Here is a 12532-nt window from a genome sequence, read left to right as displayed (position 1 = left end):
TATGAATTTGTCAGCAGCAATAAACCTTTTCTTGGTTCATTTGTTGTGATGCAGCTGGCATGTAAACTTTCAAATGATGTGAACAATGGATGGAATAACATCTACTTTGGTGAGGGCATAAAAGTTATTATTCAGCCAGGTTGTAACTGACAAACAAAATAGGATAGTGATCTGATATTTTTACCCACTGTCCAAGCAAATTTAGTATAATACTTTTAGTGGCCAATTATCTGGAAATTATTCTATAGATGCATCTATTGATGTTCGATAAACTATCATACAATTATAGACTGGAGTAAACTGAGGAGTAAGTTATTGTTGAATACTAATTCAATGTGTGAATGTTAATAACTGGAAAGTAATACTTGGAGCAGGAACTAAATTGATAATTGAATCAAGTGAGTATTTTTCAAATAAGTATAATTTGACAGCAGCAACAAACAATTTCTTGGTTTATTTGTTATGATGTATTTAGTTTTCACATTTTCAAATTATGTGAATGATATATGGAACAAAGTCTACTTTGGGCTGGGAACTTGTTCAGCCAGGTTAAAATTGTATGACATTTATCAGAAATAAATGAAGCAGGAAGAGTATTGTCAATCTTGATAAAATATATATGGAAAATAAATCTTACTGTATATGGAAAATAAATCTTACTGCCTATGATCAAATGGTTAGTCAAATCATGTCAACAGGTAAGGTTTTTGTAATGAGGCCATTGCCTGTGTGAATACTGGAAATAAGATCATATTTGGAGTCGGAACCCAACTAATTATACAAGCAAGTAAGTTGATGAAAAGTATGCAAAATTACTTGTTTCAAACATTTTATAAGGTTCAATAAATTGTGTTTTAGGATTTTCACATGAACTGTTTCTCTTAATTAATGCATTAGGTTAAAAGGATAGGGACAATAGAGATCTCCAAATCATAAGAAAATAACATGTTAAAATGACAAAGTAAAACATATAATGGAATTAGCCTTTTTGTCTTTGAGTATGAACACAAATATTCAATACTACTTTTAAGTGTAAAACATAGCTTACTAATTTAGTGAACCACCTCATACAGCATTTCTACATGTTTGAGAATGTGTTTTTATGGGAAACATTATCCCATTGGTGTTGTTAAGGAAGGTTTATGCAATGGGGCAAAGTGTTGTGTGAATTCTGGATATGGCAAAATAACATTTGGGAGCGGCACAAAATTGATAATAGATTCAAGTAAGTTAATTGACTAGAAATACTATTATTTTATATTTCAAGATGCGATATTTCAGTTCCTTATTGTGGGATAACTGTGTTACTCTTACTATGCAATTATAAAGTAATCACTAAATTACTATTTAACAACATGTTAATGATATGATGTGCTGTTACTAGTGCACTTACATTGTTACTACAGAAGTGTTACCAAATCCAGTTGAAAAAACTATTAGAAGATTAATCATAACTATTGATCGAATGAGGTTTCTTGTTCACATCTCTAAACTACTAGATCTTTAAATCATCAATTTTCAGTTTGGAATTTCCGTTAAACAGCTATCATTGTTGGGTTGTTTTTGCAACCAGAGATATCATTGTGTGAATAACAACTTAAACAAAATAACGTTCGGATCTGGAACAAAAGTTGTCATCTTGTCGAGTAAGTGCAATATCAACATAGCAATAAGTAATATAACTGTATATTTGTACTGTCTAAACCCATTCATATTTAATATTATATCACTAGATATCAGTAGACTACACACTGCACAGCATTGTAAGCAACACATGTATATATCAATGAACAATTTAACTATTCACGTAGACCTCCAACCATTAACCAATACGCATCAGACCCAAATCATTATTATCATGTTCCTGATAGTAATACCTTGAAGTCACAGAGAAAGTATACATGAAAAGTATACATGAAGTCTGAGTTATTTTGACAAATACTAATGCTAAATCTCTCTGAACTTTACAAATACTATAATACAATTATTATATTAATATTAGTGTAATTCGCACATTTTCTTCTGTAGGGCATATCTTATAAGTAGATCTTTAAAATATTAAGTTGCAGTTAAGTATTTACGTTTTTGCAAACTGACATATCATTGTGTGAATACCAACAATATCAAAATCATATTTGGATTTGGTACAAAACTTGTTGTGCTGTCAAGTAAGTGTATATTAAAATAAGTATAACATTTTAAGTAATAAACCTTAATATGTTTAGTTTTATATGACATTTCATCAGACTACAGTGTCGTTGTCAACAGATTTAAACATTGAAATAAATATCGTCGTTTTGCAATCGCACCACTTCAAAATATGATACTTTTTTAGATACAAAACTATTTTATATGTTAAATCTTTGAAAATCTCTTCATTACATTTTACTACAGTTTTCTTTGATGAAGCTAGATAAAGAAACGGTTATTGCTCACAGTTAATGGAACTGGAATCAATAAACATATTTTTGGAACGGGAGTAAAGATCCCTATTGAGGCCAGTACTACATTTCAAACATCCTATGTAAAACCTTACTCTTAGGTGATAATGTTGGGGAAATGGAACAAAGTTGAATGTCAACTCAAGTAAATGCTCAAACTACACATAAAAATGCACAAACTACACATGCACATACTTTAGGCAATTATTTTAGGATAGCTGCCAATGTATGTTATTTGCAAACATTGCTGCATCAAATAGCCATTACACCACAGACTATGTAGTATCTAGTAATCTGCCCTGTAAAAACTTAATTGGTTCAAAATAAAAATGGAAGTTATACAGAAGTTATATGTGTTTAAGTCATGGCAACTCAGAGAATAAAGTTGAGTTGAAAAAACTAGATCATTCATATTTTTAAGTTGAAATATACATAAAAATAACAGTCATAGTTTTGCCCCACCTATTTCCTCAGCCTCCTATTTGGCAGTGGAACATCGCTGTTTGTAGAAACAAGTAAGAAATCATGTTGAAATGTATTTAATTAGTTGATGTGGCTTTGGTTTGAAAGACCATACAGTAGGGTTGCAGAAGACAACTAAAGCAACATTGCATACCTGGCATAAAATAGGCAATTGCAAAGGGTGGATGTTAAAATTATATCTGAGAAACCAGTTGATACTAGTTTTTATATTCTGAGAAGTTTAGTGTCATTTAAAATATATACTAAATTCACCAATCCTGACAGTCTAAAATCCTAATCATGTATTTGCTTACATATCAAACACTGTGTGACTGTCGGAGTCAACAGAGTTGTGTTTGGGCAGGGAACAAAGTTGACGGTCAATTCAAGTAAGTGCATAAACAAGATAGTGGTGTAGATCATCATAAATGTATTGGGTTTTAAGAATGGTTGTCAGTATCAATTACATCGTTAAAAGTGATCACTCCATGGTAACTCTGGTCTCTCTGTGATCGTTTTTGCTGAGACAGTTTTTAGTGTGTGAATGTTGGAGTGGGAAAGCTCATCTTTGGTAGTGGAACATCACTATCTGTAGAGACAAGTAAGAAACAATGTGGGGTTCAGATTTGTTGATTTAATCGGTTGGTCTCAAGTTTTGAAAAATAATTATACTGCAGCTCAATCAATCAACAATATTTTAATTGTTAACCTTCGAAACAAATATTGGACGTAGACTGAAGTGATTTACTATCTAATTGGTTTAACCCAGAGACTTCATTTGTATATACCTAACTTTACTGAAACAATTGAAGCTTTAAAATTGAAGCAAAAAAATATTTTTTGGTTAAGGCCCAAGCAATGTGGGACTGACTCTGGACTGAGGAAGGTCATTTTTGGAAAAGGAATTCAATTGATAATTGAAACCAGTGAGTAATTCCTGACCTTTGTTGATTCTGTTAATCACAGATGACATAATACTTCAGGGGGATGATTTATGGCAATGTTAAGTGGGCTCATTGTGTTGGAAGGGAAAATATCAATGATCCAAATTAGTTTGATTAAAAGCAGTATCCCACACGACAAACGTTTTTTAAAGTTAGACATTGATGAGTGGTCCCAACCCCTACATTGAATCAGTGTTTCTGTTATGTCATATGTTACTGTGTGAATGATGGGACACGAAGACTGATCTTTGGAAGGGGAACCGCTCTGTCAGTACAATCTAGTAAGGAACGAAATTTCACTCACCATTTCACATTTCGGAAAATTGGAATCAAATACAACCGTTGTTTCCAAAATTAATGTCCAAGTCAAAGATTTTGATTCTGTGGAAAGTCCTGCATTTTAAACTGATTACACTAAATTGGGGGAGATGGTTATATTTCCCTGGTCTTGTCAAAAATAACATAAATGATTCTATCCCACTAGTATTACACATGTTGATAGCATTTGCCTCCACTCAAAAATGAATATAATGTTTGAAAATAATCCAACCAAACGACTATTATTTTGTACTATAATTTGTAAATCACTAATGTGAACTCATTTGTAGTACATTTAGTTGAAATGAGAAAATACACTAACTTGCGGCAGTAATTGCTAAGAGATGCAACACAGTGTGACTTACGGAGCCAACAAACTTATATTTGGACTTGGCACAAAGATGACAGTTTATTCCAGTAAGTATTAAAAATAAATTCCAAGTACATTAACAAATGCATTCAAAAAGGCTTGTTTGTTACAAAAACATTCAACATTATTTAGATATGGTTACCGTAAATGTCCTCATAGACACTCTATAAAACAGGCCGTCTTTAAAATCAAAACAATGGAAACTTAAATTCTTGTTTTCTAATGTAATACGGTGGAGGATGTCTGTTAAGAAATGATTTATTCAATTAATATTTCTAAACAAATTGACAAACAAGATATGATAGTGATCAAATATATTTACTCTACTGTCCAAACACATTTAAAAAATAAATTTAGTACCCATTTACATGGACATTATTCTGTAGATGCATTTATGGATGTTCTATAAGCTATCACACAATTTTAACCTGGAAAAGGTTGTGGGGTACGTTATTGCTGAGTACTAATACAATGTGTGAATGCTAACAACCGGAAAGTCATATTTGGAGTAGGAACTAAATTGATAATTGAAATAAGTGAGTATTTTATATATATATATATTGATTTGACAGCAGCAACACACCTTTATAAGGTTTACTTGTTAAGATGCATTGGGTCTTCACATTTTCAAATTATGCATGAATGATGGATGAAGTCTACTTTCGGCAGGACACACAATTTATTTTTTCAGCCAGGTTAAAATGTAATTACCTTTTATCAGAAATAAGTTAAGCAGTGAGAGTTTTGACAATCTTGCCAAACTTGATATGGAAAATAAATCTTATTGTAGGCCTATAGTCAAATGGTCAGTCAAATCATGTTAACAGGTAGTGGTTCTTGTAATGAGGCCTTTGTCTGTGTGAATACCGGATATAAGATAACATTTGGAGTTGGAACCCAACTAATTATACAAGCAAGTAAGTTGATAAAAAATGTAAAAAAAAAACTTTGTTCAAACATTTTATTAGGTTCAATAGATTGTGGGTTAGGATTTTCACATTAGCGGTTTGACTCTTAATTGATACATTAGGTTAAAATGATAGTGAATATAAAGATGTCCAAGTTTTAATAAAATACATGTTGAAATTATGAAGTAAAACATATAATGGAATATTTTGACAAAATAACAACTGTTAGTTACATTTGACAGGTTTAAAACTTCAATTGTATGTTAGGACCACGTCTTTACATATTTTAGTATTAACACAAATCTTCAATACTACTTCAAAGTGCTAAATATTGCTTAACAATTTTGACAACTACCTCGTACAACTACCTCGTACATTTGTGAACTACCTCATACATTTTGAGAATGTGAGAACTCATGTTTTCATGGGGAAAGTTATCCCATGGATGTTGTTAAGGAAGGTTTTGCAATGGGGCAAAATATTGGATATGGCATAATAACCTTGGTCAGTGTCACAAAATTGATAATAGAACAAAACTTGCTCTCTGGAACAAAACTTGTTGTCTTTTCGAGTAAGTACTATATCTACATAGTAGTAACTAATACTAGATACGTTTGTACTGTATTGTTTGACTAGATTCATATTTGATACTATATCACTAGATAACAGTATCACACATCATTGTTACCAACACCTTTCTATAACTGAATCTATTGCAATTCAACTATTCATGTTGGCCACCTACCATTCACCAATACATATCAGACCCAAATCAATGTTATCATGTTGCTGATAATGAAATGTGAAATCTCTTTTAAAATTGCTAATTCTAGTTATGACGTAATGATATATTAATATACTTTTAATTGTAGTATGTTCTTCTCCAGAGCATATCTAATAAGTAGATCTTCAAAACATTAGATTTCTAAAAATTCTTTGCCGGGCTTTTTGGGGTCAGGTTTTTATAACCTGACCTATCATTGTGTGAATAACAACAACTTCAAAATCATATTTGGATCTGGAACGAAAGTTGTTGTCCTGTCACGTAAGTGTTTATTAAAATAAGAATTACATTTGAAATAATATAACTTTACATGTTTTGTTATGACAGTGTCATTGTCAAAAGATTTAAGCTTGCAAATAGATATTCTCGATCTCAATCGCACCACTTAAAAATATTATTATTTTTACAACTATTTTATATGTAAAATCTGTGAAAGTCTATATTCTATTTCTACTACAGTTTTCATTTGATGTAGTCAGCTAAAGAAATGGTTATTGCTCATAGTTAATGCAGTGTTAGTGGAACAGGAATCAATCAACTTTATTTTTGGAGCAGGAATAAAGATCACTATTTTTTAAATAAATTTTTATTTTATTTAACCTTTATTTAACCAGGTAGGCAAATTGTCATTTACAATTGCAACCTGGCCAAGATAAAGCAAAGCAGTTCGACACATACAACGAAAAAGAAACCTGCCAAAGAAGTCAGGTGTTAAAGCAATACACCTGACACTGACCTTGTTAATGATTTATGAGGTGTTTGTAAATTGTTGTTCCGGGTATATAATTCGCCAAAATAATTTGGTTATTTTTCCATAAGAAATTTGTTACAGGAACAAAAACAGTTGTTCGTGGGAAGGTCTATGTCTGTGTGACTAGTACTATTACACTTTTTCTTCAAACAAACAAATCACAAAGAAACTTTCATCATTATAGCGCACATTGGAATTGTCAAATGTGACAGCTAGCTTGATAACTGTCACATTATGGAGTGGAATTACAGGTGGTTCAACTAAATGCCACATCAGCATGTTCACAGCATAAAGCTAAGATTGTTCTTCTAGATATTTGTCTGGACCTACACATTCTTGCAAACTAGAAATAATGGTTTTTAGTTGTAGAGTAAGAACTTGGTTGACTAGCCAGCTACCACCAATTTGCCAATATCAGGCTGTCCATGTTGTATTTAAAAAAAAAGATTATATCAGTTAATGTTTGAAAGCGCTTATATATAGGTAAAGGCCCAGTGCAGTCAAAAACTAGATTTTCCTAGGTTTTATATATCTTTCCACACCATGAGGTTGGAATAATACTGTGAAATTGTGAAAATTATGATAATGCCCTTTTAGTGTAAGTGCAATTTGAAAAGACCGCCTGAAATTCCAGCCTGTTTTGGTGACTTCACCAGGCGGTAAATTAGTTAAAAGACCAATAAGAAAGAGAGTTCCAAACCTCTCCACCAATAACAGACAGTTTTCAGTTTTCCCCTCCCGACTCAGAACACTCCCAGATAGTCCTAGCTAGATTCTTGCTTGAGAATCTGCACTTTGCTAAGAAACTATTTATGTTTCTTTTTGACCACTTTAACATTCTTGATTGTTACCCAGAAGTGATTTGATATTGAGATAAAAACGGCTGCATTGGACCTTTAATTGATGTTACATAATTCTTTATTTGAAATGCTCTGCATTTAATTGATTCATTATAGGTTAAATGAATAGTAAGATAGAAAATAAGATAAAGATCAAAACTTGTTAAAATGACCAAATTAAACTAGTAGACTATAATGACATTATAAGAAGTTAAGAACTATTGCGGACAGTTTATGAGTTCAAAAATGTAGTTGTGGGTGAGAACAAAGCCTTTAAGTCTTTGATTGTGAACAGAAGTATTCAAACCTTGAACAATTAATGAATCAATTAGTCAACATCTTCATTAGAAATTATGAGAATGGCAGAGCCCAGGAGTTATTTCATGGGAAAAGCTATTTAATTCACATGTTAGAGGGGGGTTTATGTAATGGGGAAAAGTGTTGTGTGAATTCTGGATATAACAAAGTAACCTTTGGGAGCGGAACAAAATTAATAATTGATTCAAGTAAGTCCATTTACTAGTAATACTTTATTATTATTCGCTATTTCAAGATTTGGTATTTCAATAAAGGCAGTTCCTTGTTGTGGGTTAAAAAAATATTGTTGGGTTGTTTCTGCAATCGGACATATCAGTGTGTGAATAACAACTTCAACAAAATCATTTTTGGTCGTGGAACAAAATGTGTTGTTCTGTCGAGTAAGTGCAGTATCTACATAGTATTATGTAATACTATTTACATTTGTACTACGTTGTTTAAACAATTCATATTTGATAATTTAACGGAGACTATACACTATACAACATTGCAAGCAACACATTTCTATAACCCCATTAACAATTCAGCTATTCATGTAGGCCGCTTATCATTAACCAACATGCATCCGACTCAGATTAATTTGTATCATGTTATTGATAGCCAATTAAGGATGTGTGAAACTATACATGAAGTCTGAGCAGATTTAAACTTATTTTGACCGATACTCAATCAGTAATGTCTTGAAATGCTACATCTCTGAACTTTGCAAATTCTAAGATGAAACTGTACATACAATTTTAAGTAAAATCTAGTTGTTTGTTTTTGTAATGAGGCCAATGTCTGTGTGACAAGTGGATTCAAAATATCATTTGGAAATGGCATCCAACTAATTGTGCATTCAAGTAAGTTTATAATGTGTCTATGATAGTAGTAGCAGCTGTAGCTGTAGTAGTAGCAGCAATAAATATTATAGAAAATATATCTTAAAAATTATGTATTGGTAACTTGGTAACATTTTACATTTAACTTGCTACTATATCTGTGAATTAGGGCTGTAGTACCTATAATGATTATTGGTAGACATTTACACCTCATCGTTATTATAATAATTACAATACATATAATTACAAAACACACCATTTTAACAAATTGGTTTCACCTTCCATTGTTATGTTTTTGCATGAGAATAAGTTATTGTGTGAATGAGTATCAGAAGATCACATTTGGTTCAGGAACCAAAATGTTCATTATGACAAGTAAGTGTAAAATGGCAGATCTTATCCAATTTGTAAGCTATTAGTTTTGGGTAAAAAATATTTCTAAGAAAATGTAAAATTCATCTGAAAATGGTGTAACAGTAGATCACAGTACAGTACTTTAGATAAACATTATAAACATATTGCTCACTGGCTAAAATGACAAATAAATATTGTCAATTGCAATCTTGCCACAAAAAATAGCCGTTACTTGAAATACTAAACTACTTCGTATGCACATTCAGTGAATTGAACATATTTACATATAATTTAGAATTGAGCAAAAATTGAATGTATATATTCATCTTTATTTAAATTACGCTACAGATTTAATTTGATGTAGCTAGGTAATGATAAATGGTATTGCTCACAGCTAATGAACTGTGAGTGACTGGAACAGGAATCAATAAACTTGTTTTTGGAACTGCGGTAAAGATCACTATTGAGGCCAGTTAAGTACTACATTTGAAAGATCCTATGTAAAATCTTACTCTTACGTGATTTAAATGATTCAGTATTATTACAAACAAAGTATTTCTGCTTAGATCACCAAAGGTTTGTAATGTCTGTCTGAATCCTAATTTGAAATCATGGGGCATGACATGCATTTTCAGTAAATTCTCCCATTAAATTTAATGCATGATTAATTCAATATCCTAACTTTTGTGCGTTTATCTATAAGTTAAGATGCAGCCCCTAGTGGTCATATAGGAACAGATAAAGTGTAAAAACTGGAGATAGCTACCTTGAATGCCACTTCATAAAGAAACCTGACAACTAGGCCAGGAGATAAAGACATAAATCTGACACTGACCTTGTATATGTTTGATTTAATTGATGTTCGGGGTATATAATTCGCCAACATGATTTGGTTATTTTCCCGTAAGAAATCTGTTACAGAAACGAAAACAGGTTTTTGTGGGTAGGTACATGTCTGGGACAATCTTTGGGTAAGGGATTACACTTTTTCTTAAAAAAACGAATGAAAATGATAATGTAGCGTACATTAGAACAGCCAATGTGACAGCTAGCTTGATAACTGTCTCATGATGGAGTGGAACTACAGGTGGTTCAATTAAATGTGGAATCAGCATATTCACAGCATAAGGCTAAAGTAGTTATTCTAAACATTCATGTAAATGAGAGATAATAGTTTTGAGTTGTATAATCGGAACTTGGCTGACTGGCCAACTACCACCATTTTTCCAATATCAGTGTCCATGTTGTATTTTTTTGAAAAATTGTTAGATCAGTTCATTTTTTAAATGCTTAGACCTAGTTAACCGATGTAACATCATTCTTTATTCGACATGCTTTGCATTGTCATGATGCCACTATTTTGAATCCAACCAAGGTATTAGAAATGGAGGCCCAAGTTCTTAATAAATGTATATTTTTGTGTTTTACAGGAGAGAAACATGACCCATCTTACTACAGCTTGAAGTCAAGAAATACCACAGCTTGCCTGGCTACAGATTTCAGCGCACACAATGCTACTACGCACTTGGAATTATTCAACAAGACAGAGGCCACCAGAATGAATGGGGACAGCTACTACAGCCAGGTTGCCCTCGGAGGAGAAAATTGCACTGAAGGTACTTTTCAGATGATGCCAAATCACAGCATATGTATGTGCAGCATATGTATGTGCACTCATTGTGAACATAATTTGTGTAGATTAAGATGACAATTACAAATGTTGCCACTAACCATACTGTACGATATACTTAACAATTTATTTTCTCTATTTGCCAGTAGGTGGTTCAGAGAAATGTGAAGCAAACTGGTATTTTGACACAGGTACATATCAGAGCATTTACTCTCTTCATTTGTGATATGATCAAACGTCTCAAAAAAATATCACCCTATTTGGCACTTGTTTCTTATAATATAAGATATTGATCACTATGGTATTTCCATTTCTAGATGCAAAGATCAACTTCCTATCCCTGACCATTCTGGGCCTGAGAATTCTGTTCCTGAAGACCATCGTTTTCAACGTGCTGATAACTCTTCGACTGTGGATGAGTTAGAGTGAGTTCATAGTTGCACAGTTTCTCTTTACAACTCAATCTGCAAGGCATAACATAGTTTTGTGATTGAATATTTTTATGGAAAGGTATATTGTGAACAAGACAATGCCTTGTTTTCCAAGACTGATATTTAGCATGACACTTAACTCTGAGCATGTGTATGTGTATATCATGCACTAATTTGTTTTTTAAATTTATATATTTTCAGAAGATGTCCATCAGTCCCTCAAAGACAACACAAGAAATCCTTCCCAGAAGAACTATTGAATTGAATTGTAATTACATCCTCACTGTAGGAAGTAGATTGCACTCATTGGAATCTCTTGATTGTCTGGAATGTCAAATACATCACTATCCTCCCAGACAGACATTGGTTCAAATTAAGAATCCAGCATTGATTAGCAGAAAACATGTCTGTTGAAGGATTTGTAAACATGTTCTTCAAGTCATAAATATGATATGATATTCTAATTTGCTTACCTGTATATATATATTTCTCTCCAACTGTTGTGACTTGTGATAGTACATCAAATTGTTTTTGATTCTGCTCTCTCTTTGCTTGAAATATAATGAACCTCAATTTGTATTATTCTTTAGAGTAAAAATATATATAGCTAAATGTAACGGAAATATATAAGAAACTATTCCTTTTTTTGTATATTGATTTAAAAAACAGTCTTTGTAAAGTGTTTTGTTTTGATGAAAATATTAATTAAATAAATACATTATATGGAGTTATTTGTTTTGCCTAAAGTTTGTAATGTATATTCAAAGTTGATTACATTTATATTAGTTGATTACATTTATATTACATTTATAACATACTATATTCGTTTTCACAAAAATCCTCCAAGTCATTTCCTTTATTCCTTCATGATGAGTATACCTCGTATACGTGCTCGGTTCTCTTTTTCCTGTAGTCCACAATCATCTCACGTTGAGGGAGAGGTAGTTGTCCTGGCACCACATGGCCAGGTCTCTGACCTCCTCTATATAGGCTGTCTAGTAGTTGTCGGTGATCAGGCCTAAAACTGTTGTGTCAACGGCAAACTTAATGATCGTGTTGTAGTCGTGCCTGGCCATGCAGTCATGAGTGAACAGGGAGTACAGGAGGGGACTGAGCACGCACCCCTGAGGGGCCCCTGTGTTAAGGATCTGCGTGGTGGAT

General features: G+C 32.4%; 1 gene segment (V, D, J or C); it reads left to right on the top strand.

Annotated features, from left to right (window-relative positions):
• The window catches only part of LOC110530298, a 36493-nt gene extending 24395 nt beyond the window's left edge, over positions 1-12098 (top strand). Inside the window, 4 exon segments of the C gene segment in view lie at positions 10741-10926; positions 11090-11131; positions 11258-11365; positions 11573-12098. Coding sequence covers positions 10741-10926; positions 11090-11131; positions 11258-11364 — 335 coding nt within the window.
• The last annotated feature ends 434 nt before the right edge of the window (positions 12099-12532 follow it).

This window comes from Oncorhynchus mykiss, chromosome 8, assembly GCF_013265735.2.
Source record: "Oncorhynchus mykiss isolate Arlee chromosome 8, USDA_OmykA_1.1, whole genome shotgun sequence".
In the NCBI taxonomy this organism is placed as follows: Eukaryota; Metazoa; Chordata; class Actinopteri; order Salmoniformes; family Salmonidae; genus Oncorhynchus; species Oncorhynchus mykiss.
The sequence above is the reverse complement of the archived record's forward strand: the minus strand, read 5'-3'. Positions and strand labels throughout refer to the sequence as shown.